At 45.3% G+C, this 21891-nt stretch overlaps 1 protein-coding gene across 6 annotated transcripts in view; it reads right to left on the bottom strand.

The window, feature by feature from the left end:
* The window catches only part of LOC110535134 (sodium-dependent phosphate transporter 2), a 104047-nt gene that overhangs the window by 16822 nt on the left and 65334 nt on the right, over window positions 1-21891 (bottom strand). For all 6 annotated transcript variants that reach the window (XM_036936491.1, XM_036936487.1, XM_036936492.1 and 3 more), the window contains exons 3-8: window positions 18578-18718; window positions 15108-15193; window positions 14908-15004; window positions 12596-12715; window positions 1527-1766; window positions 107-749 (exon numbers count right to left, since the gene is read on the bottom strand). In XM_036936491.1, coding sequence (XP_036792386.1) covers window positions 107-749; window positions 1527-1766; window positions 12596-12715; window positions 14908-15004; window positions 15108-15193; window positions 18578-18718 — 1327 coding nt within the window. The remainder of the gene's footprint in view (window positions 1-106; window positions 750-1526; window positions 1767-12595; window positions 12716-14907; window positions 15005-15107; window positions 15194-18577; window positions 18719-21891) is intronic.

The raw sequence follows: 21891 nt of genomic DNA, 5'->3' as shown, positions 1-21891 counted from the left end.
CAGAAATCCAACAGTGGAGAAACAAATTCTGGAAAACCTGTGAATTTTAAGAAAGTTTTCAACCTTTCTTATCCCTAGTCAGACGGAAGCAGGGGGCAGCACCCACCTGACGTCGTTGCCTCCGTGAGCGAAGGATCCAAAGCATGCGGTGAGGATCTGCAGGAAGTGGAAGAGCAGGTAGACGGTTGGCTTGTCCTTATCCCCTTCATCCTCTTCTGCGGAGTCATCCAGTGGGATGGGAGCCCCGGGCGCCCCTGCCTCCTCGCCCCCCAGGTCAGACGCCAGCTTCATCTCCACGCCGCCCTCTTCCGCCTCGATCTCGGCCTCCGCCACGGCGTTACAGTACGACGAGTAACTATCGTAACGGACCCTCTTCTTGGTGTAGGACACGCTTCCCGACCTCTCCCCCTCCCCCACCAGCTTCTCACTGTCCTCTCGGGCCTCGCGAGACTCGGAGCGGATCAGGGGCTGGACCGGCATGCCACAGATGGCGGCCGTGTAGCAGGTGTAACTGTTGTTGCGACGCAGCAGGCGGTAGTTGTTGTCTGGCGTGGGGGCGGAGTGGTCGTCCTCCAGTCGTCCCAGGTGGATCTTGTGGAGCAGGTCTTTGTAGAGACCAGAATCCTTGTGAACCGTGTGGTACACCTGGCCGTCGCTGCGGATGTGTTCCCCACCGAAGGTGAAGCTGCCGTTGGACAGTGGGGACTTGGACATGGACAGGGTACCGTTGGTCATGGAGTGGGTCCGCCCTGGGGGAGCAGAGAGGAAAATAAACATTTCGTATACGGTCTGATATACCACAGCTGTCAGCCAATCAGAATTCAGGGCTCGAACCGCCCAGTTTATAACACAGTAAATATATCAGGCATACTAAACTAATACTATTATACTACATGTATAGTGGTCTGGTCTGGGGAGCAGAGAAAGAAATAAGAAATACTAAACGTTAATATAGTAACTCTAAAAGTTAGTATGAGGTCATGGAGTGGGAGTGGCCTGGGTAGCAGGAGGAATGAGCGTGACAGAACTGCTCTGGTCTACTTTGCTCTGCTCTAAAATCAGAGGTGGTTTGGCGGTGAAGTACTATTGTCAGCGGGCCAACATGATCTTGTGGTGGACCCTCAAAGTATATGGGTTAAAACCCAGTGGCTCAGCCTCTCCCGTCTCTATACTGACGGACATCTGAAACGTGAAGCCTCTCCCGTCTCTATACTGACGGACATCTGAAACGTGAAGCCTCTCCCGTCTCTATACTGACGTACATCTGAAACGAGAAGCCTCTCCTGTCTCTATACTGACGGACATCTGAAACGAGAAGCCTCTCCTGTCTCTATACTGACAGACATCTGAAACGTGAAGCCTCTCCCGTCTCTATACTGACGGACATCTGAAACGAGAAGCCTCTCCCGTCTCTATACTGACGGACATCTGAAACGTGAAGTCTCTCCTGTCTCTATACTGTACATCTGGGACCTGAAGACTTGTATTAGCTCCCCGGCAGGTAATGCTAAGGCTTTAGCTCTGACCGTAGACCCGTCCGTTGGGCAGGACAGTGCCTCCATTGGCCAGGCTGTTGAGCTCTCCGGTGGCCTCTCCTCTCCGCGACTCTCCTCCGGTGCCACCCGTTAACGGCTGCACAGCGTCATCCGTCATCTTGGCGCCCGGTAGCTCCTTGAACACGGGAGTGTCCTCCTCCTCCTCTGGGATCTGATCTAAGGACTCGTCTGAGATACGTGACAAGGCAGCGTGCTCCTTCTTCATGCGACCTGACCAGGGGACAGGGGGACAGCATCGTTACACACGTGTTTCCCCCGTTGCCGCAACTCCCCAAAACAGAATAAAAAAATAAATAAATACAATTGTTTAGAAAAATAAATAAAAATTGGGATGGTAAAGCGTGTAAATTTAAATGACTATAACCATATACAGTTGAAGTTGGAAGTTTACATACACTCAGGTTTGAGTCATGAAAACTCGTTTTTCAACCACTCCACAAATTTCTTGTTAACAAACTATAGTTTTGGCAAGTCTGTTAGGACATCTACTTTGTGCATGACACAAGTTATTTTTCCAACAATTGTTTACAGACAGATTATTTCACTTATAATTCCCTGTATCACAATTCCAGTGGGTCAGAAGTTTACATACACTAAATTGACTGTGCCTTTAAACAACTTGGAAAATTCCAGAAAATGATGCCATGGCTTTAGAAGCTTCTGATAGGCTAATTGACATCATTTGAGTCAATTGGAGGTGTACCTGTAGATGTATTTCAAGGCCTACCTTCAAACTCAGTGCCTCTTTGCTTGACATCAAACAGTAGTACAAACAGTGGTACAAACAGTACGCAAGTTTAAACACCATGAGACCACACAGCCGTCATACCACTCAGGAAGGAGACGCGTTCTGTCTACTTGAGATGAACGTACTTTGGTGAAAAGTAAAAAAGCGAAAAGTACAAATCAATCCCAGAACACCAGCAAAGGATCTTGTGAAGATGCTGGAGGAAACTGGTACAAAAGTATCTATATCCACAGTAAAAGGAGTCCTATATCGACATAACCTGAAAGGCCACTCAGCAAGGAAGAAGCCACTGCCTCAAAACCGCCATAAAAAAGCCAGACTACGTTTTGCAACTGCACATGGGGACAAAGATCGTTCTTTTTGGAGAAATATCCTCTGGTCTGATTAAACAAAAATAGAACTGTTTGGCCATAATGACCATCGTTATGTTTGGAAGAAAGGGGGGAGGCTTGCAAGCAGAAGAACACCATCCCAACCGTGAAGCATGGGGGTGGCAGCATCATGTTGTGGGGGTGCTTTGCTGCAGGAGGGACTGGTGCACTTCACAAAATAGATGGCATCATGAGGTAGCAATAGTATGTGGATATATTGAAGCAACATCTCAAGACATCAGTCAGGCAGGAAGTTAAAGCTTGGTCGCAAATGGGTCTTCCAACTGGACAATGACCCCAAGCAAACTTCCAAAGTTGTGGCAAAATGGCTAAAGGACAATAAAGTCAAGGTATTGGAGTGGCCATCACAAAGCCCTGACCTCAATCCTATAGAAAATTTGTGGGCAGAACTGAAAAAGCTTGTGCGAGCAAGGAGGCCTACAAACCTGACTCAGTTACACCAGCTCTGTCAGGAGGAATGGGCCAAAATTCACCCAACGTATTGTGGGAAGCTTGTGGAAGGCTACCCGAAACGTTTGACCCAAGTTAAACAATTTAAAGGCAATGCTACCAAATACTAACTGAGTGTATGTAAACTTCTGACCCACTGGGAATGTGATGAAAGAAATAAAAACCTGAAATAAATGATTCTTTATACTATTATTCTGACATTTCACATTCTTAAAATAAAGTGGTGATCCTAACTGACCTAAGACAAGGGAATTTTTTACTAGGATTAAATGTCATGAATTGTGAAATACGGAGTTTAAATGTTTTTGGCTAAGGTGTAAGTAAACTTCCGACTTCAAATGTGTATATAGATAGATAGTTTGGAACTATATATAAGTATGTAGAAAATATAATGAAGCTATATATTTTCATTTAAAAAAAAATCTTTGATAACTAACAATCACTAAAATAAAAAAATTGACAGAATCTAACATTTCCAACAACGTCATGGCACGGAGCCCCCATTGACTTAGTCAACGTCATGGCACGGAGCCCCCATTGACTTAGTCAACGTCATGGCACGGAGCCCCCATTGACTTAGTCAACGTCATGGCACGGAGCCCCCATTGACTTAGTCAACGTCATGGCACGGGGCCCCCATTGACTTAGTCAACGTCATGGCACGGTGCCCCCATTGACTTAGTCAACGTCATGGCACGGAGCCCCCATTGACTTAGTCAACGTCATGGCACGGAGCCCCCATTGACTTAGTCAACGTCATGGCACGGAGCCCCCATTGACTTAGTCAACGCCATGGCACGGTGCCCCCATTGACTTAGTCAACGTCATGGCACGAGGCCCCCATTGACTTAGTCAATGTTTGAGTCACTCAGATGGCTTATACCGTGTTCTTATGGTATGGCAAAAGGTGTAGAATTGCAAGAAAATAGTTTTTAAAAACTGCAGGATTGTGTGTCTGCGGCCAAGAGGAAGGCATCTAGTGGACCAAGCCCACTACTCAAAAGTCACACAAATATATAGTCAGGTACTGAGTCACTGCCACTGTCAATGGAAGTGTAGGGAGCTCTCGCTCCCGGAACAGGGTTGTGTTCATTAAGCATGAAACTGAACAAAAACAGGGAGGGACTACCTGACCTTGTCCAATAAGAAACACTTGTTTTCCTTTTCAGTAGCATAACGTTTGTGTCCTCTAATGAACGGCACCCTGGTTAGAACGAACAGGTCTGCTTCACTGATACCATCTAGCCTACAGAGCTGTCTGAGACTACAGTCATGATCACTGATACCATCTAGCCTACCGAGCTGTCTGAGACTACAGTCATGATCACTGATACCATCTAGCCTACCGAGCTGTCTGAGACTACAGTCATGGTCACTGATACCATCTAGCCTACCGAGCTGTCTGAGACTACAGTCATGATCACTGATACCATCTAGCCTACAGAGCTGTCTGAGACTACAGTCATGATCACTGATACCATCTAGCCTACAGAGCTGTCTGAGACTACAGTCATGATCACTGATACCATCTAGCCTACCGAGCTGTCTGAGACTACAGTCATGGTCACTGATACCATCTAGCCTACCGAGCTGTCTGAGACTACAGTCATGATCACTGATACCATCTAGCCTACCGAGCTGTCTGAGACTACAGTCATGATCACTGATACCATCTAGCCAACAGAGCTGTCTGAGAATACAGTCATGATCACTGATACCATCTAGCCTACCGAGCTGTCTGAGACTACAGTCATGATCACTGATACCATCTAGCCTACAGAGCTGTCTGAGACTACAGTCATGGTCACTGATACCATCTAGCCTACCGAGCTGTCTGAGACTACAGTCATGATCACTGATACCATCTAGCCTACAGAGGTGTCTGAGACTACAGTCATGATCACTGATACCATCTAGCCAACAGAGCTGTCTGAGAATACAGTCATGATCACTGATACCATCTAGCCTACCGAGCTGTCTGAGACTACAGTCATGATCACTGATACCATCTAGCCTACCGAGGTGTCTGAGACTACAGTCATGGTCACTGATACCATCTAGCCTACCGAGCTGTCTGAGACTACAGTCATGATCACTGATACCATCTAGCCTACCGAGCTGTCTGAGACTACAGTCATGATCACTGATACCATCTAGCCTACAGAGGTGTCTGAGACTACAGTCATGATCACTGATACCATCTAGCCAACAGAGCTGTGAACAACGGTCATGTTCAGTAGACAAAGTTTAAGAATACAGTCTGAAACTGACACCACAGTACTCCCTAGTTCCCTGACACCCACTGGACTCTGATATTAGGCTCATAATTGAGCGTCACGGAGCTTACCCAAGGCTCTTACAGATTTCAAACTGGGGGCTGACCTTACCCTTCTGACAGGCCAAATAAATAGCAACCTAACCGAGAGAGAAAAATGACATTGTGTCTATGAAGAGGATCCTGGGAATTTTACTTATTAAATCATTTTTCTTTCAAAATGTCCAATAATCAAGGGCCATCCCTCCTCTGATACAAAGGGCCATCCCTCCTCTGATACAAAGGGCCATCCCTCCTCTGATACAAAGGGCCATCCCTCCTCTGATACAAAGGGCCACCCCTCCTCTGATACAAAGGGCCATCCCTCCTCTGATACAAAGGGCCATACCTCCTCTGATACAAAGGGCCATCCCTCCTCTGATACAAAGGGCCATCCCTCCTCTGATACAAAGGGCCATCCCTCCTCTGATACAAAGGGCCACCCCTCCTCTGATACAAAGGGCCATCCCTCCTCTGATACAAAGGGCCATACCTCCTCTGATACAAAGGGCCATCCCTCCTCTGATACAAAGGGCCATCCCTCCTCTGATACAAAGGGCCATCCCTCCTCTGATACAAAGGGCCATCCCTCCTCTGATACAAAGGGCCATCCCTCCTCTGATACAAAGGGCCATCCCTCCTCTGATACAAAGGGCCATCCCTCCTCTGATACAAAGGGCCATCCCTCCTCCGATACAAAGGGCCATCCCTCCTCCGATACAAAGGGCCATCCCTCCTCCGATACAAAGGGCCATCCCTCCTCCGATACAAAGGGCCATCCCTCCTCTGATACAAAGGGCCATCCCTCCTCTGATACAAAGGGCCATCCCTCCTCTGATACAAAGGGCCATCCCTCCTCTGATACAAAGGGCCATCCCTCCGCTGATACAAAGGGCCATCCCAACTCTGATACAAAGGGCCATCCCTCCTCTGATACAAAGGGCCATCCCTCCTCTGATACAAAGGGCCATCCCTCCTCTGATACAAAGGGCCATCCCTCCTCTGATACAAAGGGCCATCCCTCCTCTGATACAAAGGGCCATCCCTCCTCTGATACAAAGGGCCATCCCTCCTCCGATACAAAGGGCCATCAAACCTCCGATACAAAGGGCCATCCCTCCTCTGATACAAAGGGCCATCCCTCCTCTGATACAAAGGGCCATCCCTCCTCCGATACAAAGGGCCATCCCTCCTCCGATACAAAGGGCCATCCCTCCTCCGATACAAAGGGCCATCCCTCCTCCGATACAAAGGGCCATCCCTCCTCCGATACAAAGGGCCATCCCTCCTCCGATACAAAGGGCCATCCCTCCTCTGATACAAAGGGCCATCAAACCTCTGATACAAAGGGCCATCCCTCCTCCGATACAAAGGGCCATCCCTCCTCTGATACAAAGGGCCATCCCTCCTCTGATACAAAGGGCCATCCCTCCTCTGATACAAAGGGCCATCCCTCCTCTGATACAAAGGGCCATCCCTCCTCTGATACAAAGGGCCATCCCTCCTCTGATACAAAGGGCCATCCCTCTGATACAAAGGGCCATCCCTCCTCTGATACAAAGGGCCATCCCTCCTCTGATACAAAGGGCCATCCCTCCTCTGATACAAAGGGCCATCCCTCCTCTGATACAAAGGGCCATCCCTCCTCTGATACAAAGGGCCATACCACCTCTGATACAAAGGGCCATACCTCCTCTGATACAAATGGCCATCCCTCCTCTGATACAAAGGGCCATCCCTCCTCTGATACAAAGGGCCATCCCTCCTCTGATACAAAGGGCCATCCCTCCTCCGATACAAAGGGCCATCCCTCCTCCGATACAAAGGGCCATCCCTCCTCTGATACAAAGGGCCATACCTCATCTGATACAAAGGGCCATCCCTCCTCTGATACAAAGGGCCATACCTCCTCTGATACAAAGGGCCATACCTCCTCTGATACAAAGGGCCATCCCTCCTCTGATACAAAAGGCCATCCCTCCTCTGATACAAAGGGCCATCCCTCCTCCGATACAAAGGGCCATCCCTCCTCTGATACAAAGGGCCATCCCTCCTCTGATACAAAGGGCCATCCCTCCTCCGATACAAAGGGCCATCCCTCTGATACAAAGGGCCATCCCTCCTCTGATACAAAGGGCCATCCCTCCTCTGATACAAAGGGCCATCCCTCCTCCGATACAAAGGGCCATCCCTCCTCCGATACAAAGGGCCATCCCTCCTCCGATACAAAGGGCCATCCCTCCTCTGATACAAAGGGCCATCAAACCTCTGATACAAAGGGCCATCCCTCCTCCGATACAAAGGGCCATCAAACCTCCGATACAAAGGGCCATCCCTCCTCTGATACAAAGGGCCATCCCTCCTCTGATACAAAGGGCCATCCCTCCTCTGATACAAAGGGCCATACCTCCTCTGATACAAAGGGCCATCCCTCCTCCGATACAAAGGGCCATCCCTCCTCTGATACAAAGGGCCATCCCTCCTCTGATACAAAGGGCCATCCCTCCTCTGATACAAAGGGCCATACCTCCTCTGATACAAAGGGCCATCCCTCCTCTGATACAAAGGGCCATCCCTCCTCCGATACAAAGGGCCATCCCTCTGATACAAAGGGCCATCCCTCCTCTGATACAAAGGGCCATCCCTCCTCTGATACAAAGGGCCATCCCTCCTCCGATACAAAGGGCCATCCCTCCTCCGATACAAAGGGCCATCCCTCCTCTGATACAAAGGGCCATACCTCCTCTGATACAAAGGGCCATCCCTCCTCTGATACAAAGGGCCATACCTCCTCTGATACAAAGGGCCATCCCTCCTCTGATACAAAGGGCCATCCCTCCTCTGATACAAAGGGCCATCCCTCCTCCGATACAAAGGGCCATCCCTCCTCTGATACAAAGGGCCATCCCTCCTCTGATACAAAGGGCCATCCCTCCTCTGATACAAAGGGCCATCCCTCCTCTGATACAAAGGGCCATCCCTCCTCCGATACAAAGGGCCATCCCTCCTCCGATACAAAGGGCCATCCCTCCTCTGATACAAAGGGCCATCCCTCCTCTGATACAAAGGGCCATCAAACCTCTGATACAAAGGGCCATCCCACCTCCGATACAAAGGGCCATCCCTCCTCTGATACAAAGGGCCATCCCTCCTCTGATACAAAGGGCCATCCCTCCTCTGATACAAAGGGCCATCCCTCCTCTGATACAAAGGGCCATCCCTCCTCTGATACAAAGGGCCATCCCTCCTCTGATACAAAGGGCCATCCCTCCTCTGATACAAAGGGCCATCCCTCCTCTGATACAAAGGGCCATCCCTCCTCTGATACAAAGGGCCATCCCTCCTCCGATACAAAGGGCCATCCCTCTGATACAAAGGGCCATCCCTCCTCTGATACAAAGGGCCATCCCTCCTCTGATACAAAGGGCCATCCCTCCTCTGATACAAAGGGCCATCCCTCCTCTGATACAAAGGGCCATCCCTCCTCTGATACAAAGGGCCATACCTCCTCTGATACAAAGGGCCATACCTCCTCTGATACAAAGGGCCATCCCTCTGATACAAAGGGCCATCCCTCCTCTGATACAAAGGGCCATCCCTCCTCTGATACAAAGGGCCATCCCTCCTCTGATACAAAGGGCCATACCTCCTCTGATACAAAGGGCCATCCCTCCTCTGATACAAAGGGCCATACCTCCTCTGATACAAAGGGCCATCAAACCTCTGATACAAAGGGCCATCCCTCCTCTGATACAAAGGGCCATCCCTCCTCTGATACAAAGGGCCATCCCTCCTCTGATACAAAGGGCCATCCCTCTGATACAAAGGGCCATACCTCCTCTGATACAAAGGGCCATCCCTCCTCTGATACAAAGGGCCATTCCTCCTCTGATACAAAGGGCCATTCCTCCTCTGATACAAAGGGCCATACCTCCTCTGATACAAAGGGCCATCCCTCCTCTGATACAAAGGGCCATCCCTCCTCTGATACAAAGGGCCATCCCTCCTCTGATACAAAGGGCCACCCCTCCTCTGATACAAGAGGAGGGATGGCACAGTGGGAATCGAACACACTATCCTGGCGTTGCAAGCGCCATGCTCTACCAACTGAATCACACAGGTCCCAACCCTAATCAAACCCTTAACCAAACCCTAATCAAACCCTTAACCAAACCCTAATCAAAACCCTAACTTCAACCCTAACCAAAACCAAAACCCTAACCCCTAACCAAAACCCTAACCTAACCAAACAAAAACCTATTCCAGAATGTTCCTAATTTCCCCTAACCAACCAGAATCTTAAATAGGTCTTACTCTTTCTAGCTAGCTGGGGTTCAGGGTTAGTGGGTTTAAAATGTTTCCTTTTGGCAAGGGGGGGGGTGAAAGTCCACATCGGCTGGCAGAAGCTGTTTGGTTTCAGAAGGGTACACAGTCTGAGGAGGCCAGAGACCAGGGTGGGGGGCTCTGTAGCAGGGGACTCAAGTCTTTTGTCTGGCATGGTTCAGTCAGTCTGGGTGTCCAGAGGGCTTTGAAGGCGGCGTGAGAAATAGACACAAAGGAGCTCTCAAATACTTCCAGGCAGTGGAGGCTCCTCAGAGGATGAAGGGGAGGACAAGTGGTGGAGAAATTACTCCATTATCATACTTGAGAGTAAAAGAAAAGTCCCCCAGTAAACTACTACTTGAGTAAAAGTCACCCAGTAAATTACTACTTGAGTAAAAGTCCCCCAGTAAACTACTACTTGAGTAAAAGTCAACCAGTAAACTACTACTTGAGTAACAGTCAACCAGTAAATTACTACTTGAGTAAAAGTCCCCCAGTAAACTACTACTTGAGTAACAGTCAACCAGTAAACTACTACTTGAGTAACAGTCAACCAGTAAACTACTACTTGAGTAACAGTCAACCAGTAAACTACTACTTGAGTAACAGTCAACCAGTAAACTACTACTTGAGTAAAAGTCACCCAGTAAACTACTCAAGTAAAAGTTTAAAAGTATTTGATAACAAAAGTATCAAAAGTAAATGTAATTGCTAAAATATACTTAAGTATCAAAAGTAAAAGTATAAATAATTTCAACTTCCTTATATTAAGCAAATGGCACCATTTTCTTGTTTTTTTTTAATTTATTTTATTTGCAGATAGCCAGGGGCACACTCCAACACTACAGACAAAGCATGTGTGTTTAGTGAGTCCACCAGATCAGAGGCAGTAGGGATGACCAAGGATGTTCTCTGTTTAGTGAGTCCACCAGACCAGAGGCAGTAGAGATGTCCAAGGATGTTCTCTGTTTAGTGAGTCCGTCAGACCAGAGGCAGTAGAGATGACCAGGGATGTTCTCTGTTTAGTGAGTCCGTCAGACCAGAGGCAGTAGAGATGACCAAGGATGTTCTCTGTTTAGTAAGTCCGTCAGACCAGAGGCAGTAGAGAGATGACCAAGGATGTTCTCTGTTTAGTGAGTCCGTCAGACCAGAGGCAGTAGAGATGACCAGGGATGTTCTCTGTTTAGTGAGTCCGTCAGACCAGAGGCAGTAGAGATGACCAGGGATGTTCTCTGTTTAGTGAGTCCGTCAGACCAGAGGCAGTAGAGATGACCAAGGATGTTCTCTGTTTAGTGAGTCCGTCAGACCAGAGGCAGTAGAGATGACCAGGGATGTTCTCTGTTTAGTGAGTCCTCCAGATCAGAGGGAGTAGGGATGACCAAGGATGTTCTCTGTTTAGTGAGTCCGCCAGATCAGAGGCAGTAGAGATGACCAGGGATGTTCTGTTTAGTGAGTCCACCAGACCAGAGGCAGTAGAGATGACCAGGGATGTTCTGTTTAGTGAGTCCACCAGACCAGAGGCAGTAGAGATGACCAAGGATGTTCTCTGTTTAGTGAGTCCGCCAGATCAGAGGCAGTAGAGATGACCAGGGATGTTCTGTTTAGTGAGTCCACCAGACCAGAGGCAGTAGAGATGTCCAAGGATGTTCTCTGTTTAGTGCGCATGACCCTTTTCCTGTCCTGCTAAGCATTCAAAATGTAGCGAGTACTTTTGGGTGTCAGGGAAAATGTATGTAAAAAAAACACATTATTTTCTTTAGGAATGTAGTGAAGTAAAAGTTGTCAAAAATATAAATAATAAAGTAAAGTACAGATACCCCCCAAAAAAACTACTTACGCAGTACTTTAACGTATTTTTACTGAAGTACTTTACACCGCTAGGGAGGACCATCCCTAACCCTAGCCCTAACCCTAACCATCCTGCTCAGTGAATTTCATAATAATAATAATAAAACCATTAAAATAAAAAATGTAAAAGTGATCTTTTAAAAAAAACATTTTTTTTTAGATAAAACTATACGAAATACATTCACGTCACCAAAAAAAAAACGGATTAAAACATGTTGTTTTGCAATGAAGGTCTAACAGTAGCCTCAACTCCACCGTCAAGGGCAGTGGGGTTCCTAAACCTTTTCCCCCCCCTGGGGCCATCATTGGAGAATACCTACGGGCTAAAACAACATTAGCTAGTTAGCATTGGGCTAGTTGATCTGGACCATTCTGACACGGCAGATAACTATTTATAAAGGTATACAATGAATGATATGACAGGAAAACTGCTGATGCAATTTCAAATTTGTCATTCTATTATTATAACTTTAAAAATGTAGGTTAAAAACCAGACTGAGCGGTTGATCAGGGGTGTATTCATTCCCATCCCCCTGATTCTGTTGCAAAACGGTTTCCTTCAACTGAAGCAAACGGAACGGAAAGGAGGAGGGACCAACATGAATTTGTCCAATAAAAACAGAACTGTTTAGCAGCGGTTGGACTAAATGATTACACACCGGATCAGCTAGATGCAGGCAAGAGTGTGCAAGGCGGTATTGAATGTGTCTCTGTCACCTTGATTACTCTAATTTGTCTCTCGAAATCTGTGCACCTTGTTATAAACTTTAATTTCTAGGCTAGGTTGTAGCAGCCTCGTGATGTGTATTAGGGAGGATAAAATTATCTTACACACACACACACACACACACACACACACACACACACACACACACACACACACACACACACACACACACACACACACACACACACACACACACACAACAGTGAGAGAGAGAGAGAGAGAGAGGGTGACACCTACTTGTTATCTTCCGTCTCATCCAGGGGCAGACAGCGAACCACACCACGGCAGCACAGACCAGAGCCCCCGCCAGCGTGATCAGAGCTATAGCCCACACCGGTAACATCTCCAGACCTAGCACTGAGCGGGAGAGAGAGAGACACACACGTCGAAACAGAGTGGTAAGCCCAGCAATGCAAAACATAATTGTAGAAAGAAATCCCAGTTTCCACATGATAGACACTGGTATAGTGCTAGAAATAAAGATGGTGAAGCTCTTACATGGACCACCAGTCTAGTGTTAGGACCAGGGTTAAGTCTCAGTTCCTACATGGAGAGCCAGTCTAGTGTTAGGGCCAGGGTTAGGTTAAGTCTCAGTTCCTACATGGACCACCAGTCTAGTGTTAGGGCCAGGGTTAGGTTAAGTCTCAGTTCTTACATGGACCACCAGTCTAGTGTTAGGGCCAGGGTTAAGTCTCAGTTCTGACATGGACCACCAGTCTAGTGTTAGGGCCAGGGTTAGGTTAAGTCTCAGTTCCTACATGGACCACCAGTCTAAAGGGTTAGGACCAGGGTTAAGTCTCAGTTCTGACATGGACCACCAGTCTAGTGTTAGGACCAGGGTTAGGTTAAGTCTCAGTTCCTACATGGACCACCAGTCTAGTGTTAGGACCAGGGTTAGGTTAAGTCTCAGTTCTGACATGGACCACCAGTCTAGTGTTAGGGCCAGGGTTAGGTTAAGTCTCAGTTCTGACATGGACCACCAGTCTAGTGTTAGGGCCAGGGTTAGGTTAAGTCTCAGTTCTGACATGGACCACCAGTCTAGTGTTAGGACCAGGGTTAGGTTAAGTCTCAGTTCCTACATGGAGAGCCAGTCTAGTGTTAGGGCCAGGGTTAGGTTAAGTCTCAGTTCCTACATGGACCACCAGTCTAGTGTTAGGACCAGAGTTAGGTTAAGTCTCAGTTCCTACATGGAGAGCCAGTCTAGTGTTAGGACCAGGGTTAGGTTAAGTTTCAGTTCTGACATGGACCACCAGTCTAGTGTTAGGGCCAGGGTTAGGTTAAGTCTCAGTTCCTACATGGACCACCAGTCTAGTGTTAGGGCCAGGGTTAGGTTAAGTCTCAGTTCTGACATGGACCACCAGTCTAAAGGGTTAGGGGCCAGGGTTAAGTTAAGTCTCAGTTCCTACATGGAGAGCCAGTCTAGTGTTAGGGCCAGGGTTAGGTTAAGTCTCAGTTCCTACATGGACCACCAGTCTAGTGTTAGGGCCAGGGTTAGGTTAAGTCTCAGTTCTGACATGGACCACCAGTCTAAAGGGTTAGGACCAGGGTTAAGTCTCAGTTCTGACATGGACCACCAGTCTAGTGTTAGGACCAGGGTTAGGTTAAGTCTCAGTTCTGACATGGACCACCAGTCTAAAGGGCTAGGGCCAGGGTTAGGTTAAGTCTCAGTTCCTACATGGACCACCAGTCTAGTGTTAGGGCCAGGGTTAGGTTAAGTCTCAGTTCTGACATGGACCACCAGTCTAAAGGGTTAGGGGCCAGGGTTAGGTTAAGTCTCAGTTCCTACATGGACCACCAGTCTAGTGTTAGGGCCAGGGTTAGGTTAAGTCTCAGTTCTGACATGGACCACCAGTCTAAAGGGTTAGGGGCCAGGGTTATGTTAAGTCTCAGTTCCTACATGGACCACCAGTCTAGTGTTAGGGCCAGGGTTAGGTTAAGTCTCAGTTCCTACATGGACCACCAGTCTAAAGGGTTAGGACCAGGGTTAAGTCTCAGTTCTGACATGGACCACCAGTCTAAAGGGTTAGGACCAGGGTTAGGTTAAGTCTCAGTTCTGACATGGACCACCAGTCTAAAGGGTTAGGGCCAGGGTTAGGTTAAGTCTCAGTTCTAACATGGACCACCAGTCTAGTGTTAGGGCCAGGGTTAGGTTAAGTCTCAGTTCTTACATGGAGAGCCAGTCTAGTGTTAGGGCCAGGGTTAGGTTAAGTCTCAGTTCTGACATGGACCACCAGTCTAAAGGGTTAGGGGCCAGGGTTAGGTTAAGTCTCAGTTCTTACATGGACCACCAGTCTAGTGTTAGGGCCAGGGTTAGGTTAAGTCTCAGTTCTGACATGGACCACCAGTCTAGTGTTAGGACCAGGGTTAGGTTAAGTCTCAGTTCCTACATGGAGAGCCAGTCTAGTGTTAGGGCCAGGGTTAGGTTAAGTCTCAGTTCCTACATGGACCACCAGTCTAGTGTTAGGACCAGGGTTAGGTTAAGTCTCAGTTCTGACATGGACCACCAGTCTAGTGTTAGGGCCAGGGTTAGGTTAAGTCGCAGTTCTTACATGGAGCGCCAGTGTAGAGGATGGAGAAGGCGTTGATGCCTATCGTTGAGGCGTAAAACACTGGCAGGGCACGGAGACCGTTGGGGACAGGGTCATCCTGAAAACACACACACACACACACACAAACACAGGTCAGCACAGACACGTACACACACACAGAGAACTGCAAATAGTGTATAATGTGACTACTGGTAACTCACCTTACTGAGGATGAAGTGTCTGATGAGGAAGAAGAGGAACCCCGACATCAGTCCCGACAGCAAGGGAGAGATGAACCAGGACGCCACTTGGAGGAAGGAAGAGAGGGGCAGGCTGGGTAACGTAGTCATAGGTCATGTTTTAGAGAATTGATTCGGATCACAAACTGAAAGATGTACAAATCACCTTGTATCCCGAATAACTACTGATTTGGGATTAGACCACAGACCCGAGAAGGCTGGGCAATGAAGTCATAAGACAGTCAACCCCTATCCCAAAGCACGCTGGGTAATGTGGACAAACAGTCAACCTAACATAGGTTCCATATTAGACTCAGTCATTGGGCTGGGCGATACAGCCAACATACAGTATATCACAACAAAAAATAAATACATTTTGGGACAATATTTTTATGTTTTTGAATAATCAAGGTTGTAAATTGCTTTATGAGTTATGCATTACACGGCCACACACTTATTGTAATGGGTCATTCTCAAATTGGATTGATTTAACAGCATAAAACCACAACTTCAACCACACGTTGATCTCGCTGTAGAACATTTCCACACTTCCATTTGACTAGCGATTTAGATTAACCTGGAATATCACATTGACATAAGTATTCAGACCCTTTAACTCAGTAATCTGCTGAAGCACCTTTGGCAGCGATTACAATCTCAAAGCTATTTTCATGTCTCTCCGGTTCAAGTTTGAGCTCTGGCTGGGCCACTCAAGGACATTCAGAGACTCGTCCCAAAGACACTTCTGCCGTGTGCTTAAAAAATATATATATATTTTACCTTTATTTAACTAGGCAAGTCAGTCTTATCTTCAATGACAGCCTACCGGGAAACAGTGGGTTAACTGCCTTGTTTAGGGGCAGAACGACAGATTTGTACCTTGTCAGCTCGGGGATTTGAAATTGCAACCTTTTGGTTACAAGTCCAACGCTCTAACCACTAGGCTACCTGCTGCCCCGTGTTGGCTGTGTGCTTAGGGTCATTGTCCTGTTGGTCGGTGAACCTTCGCCCCAGTCTGATGTCCTGAGCACTCTGGAGCAGGTTTTCATCAAGGATCTCTCTGTACTTTTCTCCGTTCATCTTTCACTCGATCCTAACTAGTCTCCCAGTCAATCTTGGTTTCATCAGATAAGATAATCTTGTTAGTCATGGTCTGAGAGTCTTTAGGATCATACTGTAGGGTATATATAGTATCATATGGTAGGGTATATATAGTAGTATACTGTAGGGTATATATAGTATTATACTGTAGGGTATATATAGTATCATATGGTAGGGTATATATAGTAGTATACTGTAGGGTATATATAGTATTATACTGTAGGGTATATATAGTAGTATACTGTAGGGTATATATAGTATTATACTGTAGGGTATATATAGTATCATACGGTAGGATATAGTATTATACTGTAGGGTATTTATAGTATCATACGGTAGGGTATATATAGTATCATACGGTAGGGTATATATAGTATCATACTGTAGGGTATATATAGTATCATACTGTAGGGTATATATAGTATTATACTGTAGGGTATATATAGTATCATACTGTAGGGTATATATAGTATTATACTGTAGGGTATATATAGTATTATACTGTAGGGTATATATAGTATCATACGGTAGGATATAGTATTATACTGTAGGGTATTTATAGTATCATACGGTAGGGTATATATAGTATCATACGGTAGGGTATATATAGTATCATACGGTAGGATATAGTATTATACTGTAGGGTATTTATAGTATCATACGGTAGGGTATATATAGTATCATACGGTAGGGTATATATAGTATCATACTGTAGGGTATATATAGTATCATACTGTAGGGTATATATAGTATTATACTGTAGGGTATATATAGTATCATACTGTAGGGTATATATAGTATTATACTGTAGGGTATATATAGTATCATACGGTAGGGTATATATATTATCATACTGTAGGGTATATATAGTATCATACGGTAGGGTATATATATAGTATCATACGGTAGGATATAGTATTATACTGTAGGGTATATATAGTATTATACTGTAGGGTATATATATTATTATACTGTAGGGTATATATAGTATTATACTGTAGGGTATATATAGTATCATACGGTAGGGTATATATATAGTATCATACGGTAGGATATAGTATTATACTGTAGGGTATATATAGTATTATACTGTAGGGTATATATAGTATCATACTGTAGGGTATATAGTATTATACTGTAGGGTATATATAGTATTATACGGTAGGGTATATATAGTATTATACTGTAGGGTATATATATTATTATACTGTAGGGTATATATAGTATTATACTGTAGGGTATATATAGTATTATACTGTAGGGTATATATAGTATTATACGGTAGGGTATATATAGTATTATACGGTAGGGTATATATAGTATCATATGGTAGGGTATATATAGTATTATACTGTAGGGTATATATATTATTATACTGTAGGGTATATATAGTATCATACTGTAGGGTATATATAGTATTATACTGTAGGGTATATATAGTAGTATACAGTAGGGTATATATAGTATTATACTGTAGGGTATATATAGTATCATACTGTAGGGTATATATATTATTATACTGTAGGGTATATATAGTATTATACTGTAGGGTATATATAGTATTATACTGTAGGGTATATATAGTATTATACTGTAGGGTATATATAGTATTATACTGTAGGGTATATATATTATTATACTGTAGGGTATATATAGTATCATACGGTAGGGTATATATAGTATTATACTGTAGGGTATATATAGTATTATACTGTAGGGTATATATAGTATCATACTGTAGGGTATATATAGTATTATACTGTAGGGTATATATAGTAGTATACAGTAGGGTATATATAGTATTATACTGTAGGGTATATATAGTATCATACTGTAGGGTATATATATTATTATACTGTAGGGTATATATAGTATTATACGGTAGGGTATATATAGTATTATACGGTAGGGTATATATAGTATCATATGGTAGGGTATATATAGTATTATACTGTAGGGTATATATAGTATTATACTGTAGGGTATATATATTATTATACTGTAGGATATAGTATTATACTGTAGGGTATATATAGTAGTATACTGTAGGGTATATATAGTAGTATACAGTAGGGTATATATATTATTATACTGTAGGGTATATATAGTATCATACTGTAGGGTATATATATTATTATACTGTAGGGTATATATAGTATCATATGGTAGGGTATATATAGTATCATACTGTAGGGTATATATAGTATCATACTGTAGGGTATATATAGTATCATATGGTATACAGCCCAGCCCTACTCAGACATGGGAAGACTAGCCCTTGGTGGGCTAAAAGAGTCATAGATAGTAAACCCAACTTCAGAGCATGCTGGGTAACGTAGTCATAGACATACCAATCTTGACCAGCTGCATCCACTGGACGCCCTTGGTGCCGATGGCCACCATGGAGAACCCGATGGTCGATCCAACGATGCAATGCGTCCCGGAGATGGGTAGTTTGAGGAAAGAGGCGATGAGCTGCCAAATCGCTGACCCTGTGGAAAAAGAGAGAGACAGAGAGACACACACAGAGAGAGAGAGAGAGATACAGAGAGAGAGAGAGCGCGAGACACACAGACAGACAGACAGAGACAGACAGACAGAGAGAGACAGACAGACGTCGTACAAGCTATGAGATATGAACCTTCCGTGAGAATTAAAACACAGGCTATGACTGAAAACATTGGTTACTAGCTGTTAAATCCCTTCAAGCTCAATTTCTCTCAAAGCTCATTGGAGGAAAGGGATCCACGGTCCTACCCTCAGACCTCCTCCAATGCACTTAGAGGAATTCAGGAAACACGGGTGGAAGAACTGAACATCTAGTAACATTATAAGACGATACTCGAGGACGACAGGGTATGGTATATATGTACCGACCATGGCTGATACTCGAGGACAACAGGGTATGGTATATATGTACCGACCATGGCTGATACTCGAGGACGACAGGGTATGGTATATACAGGGTATGGTATAGTACAGGGTATGGTATATACAGGGTATGGTATATACAGGGTATGGTATAGTACAGGGTATGGTATATACAGGGTATGGTATAGTACAGGGTATGGTATATACAGGGTATGGTATAGTACAGGGTATGGTATAGTACAGGGTATGGTATATACAGGGTATGGTATATACAGGGTATGGTATATACAGGGTATGGTATAGTACAGGGTATGGTATAGTACAGGGTATGGTATAGTACAGGGTATGGTATAGTACAGGGTATGGTATAGTACAGGGTATGGTATAGTACAGGGTATGGTATATACGTACCGACCATGGCCGATACTCGAGGACAACAGGGTATGGTATAGTACAGGGTATGGTATAGTACAGGGTATGGTATATACATACCGACCATGGCGATACTCGAGGACAACAGGGTATGGTATATACAGGGTATGGTATAGTACAGGGTATGGTATAGTACAGGGTATGGTATATACGTACCGACCATGGCCAATACTCGAGGACGACAGGGTATGGTATAGTACAGGGTATGGTATAGTACAGGGTATGGTATATACATACCGACCATGGCGATACTCGAGGACAACAGGGTATGGTATAGTACAGGGTATGGTATAGTACAGGGTATGGTATAGTACAGGGTATGGTATAGTACAGGGTATGGTATATACAGGGTATGGTATAGTACAGGGTATGGTATAGTACAGGGTATGGTATATACAGGATATGGTATATACAGGGTATGGTATATACATACCGACCATGGCCGATACTCGAGGACGACAGGGTATGGTATATATGTACCGACCATGGCTGATACTCGAGGACAACAGGGTATGGTATAGTACAGGGTATGGTATAGTACAGGGTATGGTATATACATACCGACCATGGCTGATACTCGAGGACAACAGGGTATGGTATAGTACAGGGTATGGTATAGTACAGGGTATGGTATAGTACAGGGTATGGTATAGTACAGGGTATGGTATATACAGGGTATGGTATAGTACAGGGTATGGTATAGTACAGGGTATGGTATAGTACAGGGTATGGTATAGTACAGGGTATGGTATATACATACCGACCATGGCCGATACTCGAGGACGACAGGGTATGGTATATACATACCGACCATGGCTGATACTCGAGGACGACAGGGTATGGTATATACATACCGACCATGGCTGATACTCGAGGACGACAGGGTATGGTATATACATACCGACCATGGCCGATACTCGAGGACGACAGGGTATGGTATATACAGGGTATGGTATAGTACAGGGTATGGTATAGTACAGGGTATGGTATAGTACAGGGTATGGTATAGTACAGGGTATGGTATAGTACAGGGTATGGTATATACATACCGACCATGGCCGATACTCGAGGACGACAGGGTATGGTATATACATACCGACCATGGCTGATACTCGAGGACGACAGGGTATGGTATATACATACCGACCATGGCTGATACTCGAGGACGACAGGGTATGGTATATACATACCGACCATGGCTGATACTCGAGGACGACAGGGTATGGTATATACATACCGACCATGGCTGATACTCGAGGACGACAGGGTATGGTATATATGTACCGACCATGGCTGATACTCGAGGACAACAGGGTATGGTATATATGTACCGACCATGGCTGATACTCGAGGACGACAGGGTATGGTATATATGTACCGACCATGGCTGATACTCGAGGACAACAGGGTATGGTATATATGTACCGACCATGGCTGATACTCGAGGACGACAGGGTATGGTATATACATACCGACCATGGCTGATACTCGAGGACGACAGGGTATGGTATATATGTACCGACCATGGCTGATACTCGAGGACAACAGGGTATGGTATATATGTACCGACCATGGCTGATACTCGAGGACGACAGGGTATGGTATAGTACAGGGTATGGTATAGTACAGGGTATGGTATAGTACAGGGTATGGTATAGTACAGGGTATGGTATATATGTACCGACCATGGCTGATACTCGAGGACGACAGGGTATGGTATATATGTACCGACCATGGCTGATACTCGAGGACAACAGGGTATGGTATATACATACCGACCATGGCCGATACTCGAGGACAACAGGGTATGGTATAGTACAGGGTATGGTATATACAGGGTATGGTATAGTACAGGGTATGGTATATACAGGGTATGGTATATACAGGGTATGGTATATACAGGGTATGGTATAGTACAGGGTATGGTATATACAGGGTATGGTATAGTACAGGGTATGGTATATACAGGGTATGGTATATACAGGGTATGGTATAGTACAGGGTATGGTATATACATACCGACCATGGCCGATACTCGAGGACAACAGGGTATGGTATAGTACAGGGTATGGTATATACAGGGTATGGTATAGTACAGGGTATGGTATATACAGGGTATGGTATAGTACAGGGTATGGTATATACAGGGTATGGTATAGTACAGGGTATGGTATAGTACAGGGTATGGTATATACAGGGTATGGTATAGTACAGGGTATGGTATATACAGGGTATGGTATATACAGGGTATGGTATATACAGGGTATGGTATAGTACAGGGTATGGTATATACAGGGTATGGTATAGTACAGGGTATGGTATATACAGGGTATGGTATATACAGGGTATGGTATAGTACAGG

The sequence above is a fragment of the Oncorhynchus mykiss genome, chromosome 11, assembly GCF_013265735.2.
Source record: "Oncorhynchus mykiss isolate Arlee chromosome 11, USDA_OmykA_1.1, whole genome shotgun sequence".
In the NCBI taxonomy this organism is placed as follows: Eukaryota; Metazoa; Chordata; class Actinopteri; order Salmoniformes; family Salmonidae; genus Oncorhynchus; species Oncorhynchus mykiss.
Note: the sequence above shows the minus strand (reverse complement) of the source record. Positions and strands in the feature narration are given on the sequence as shown.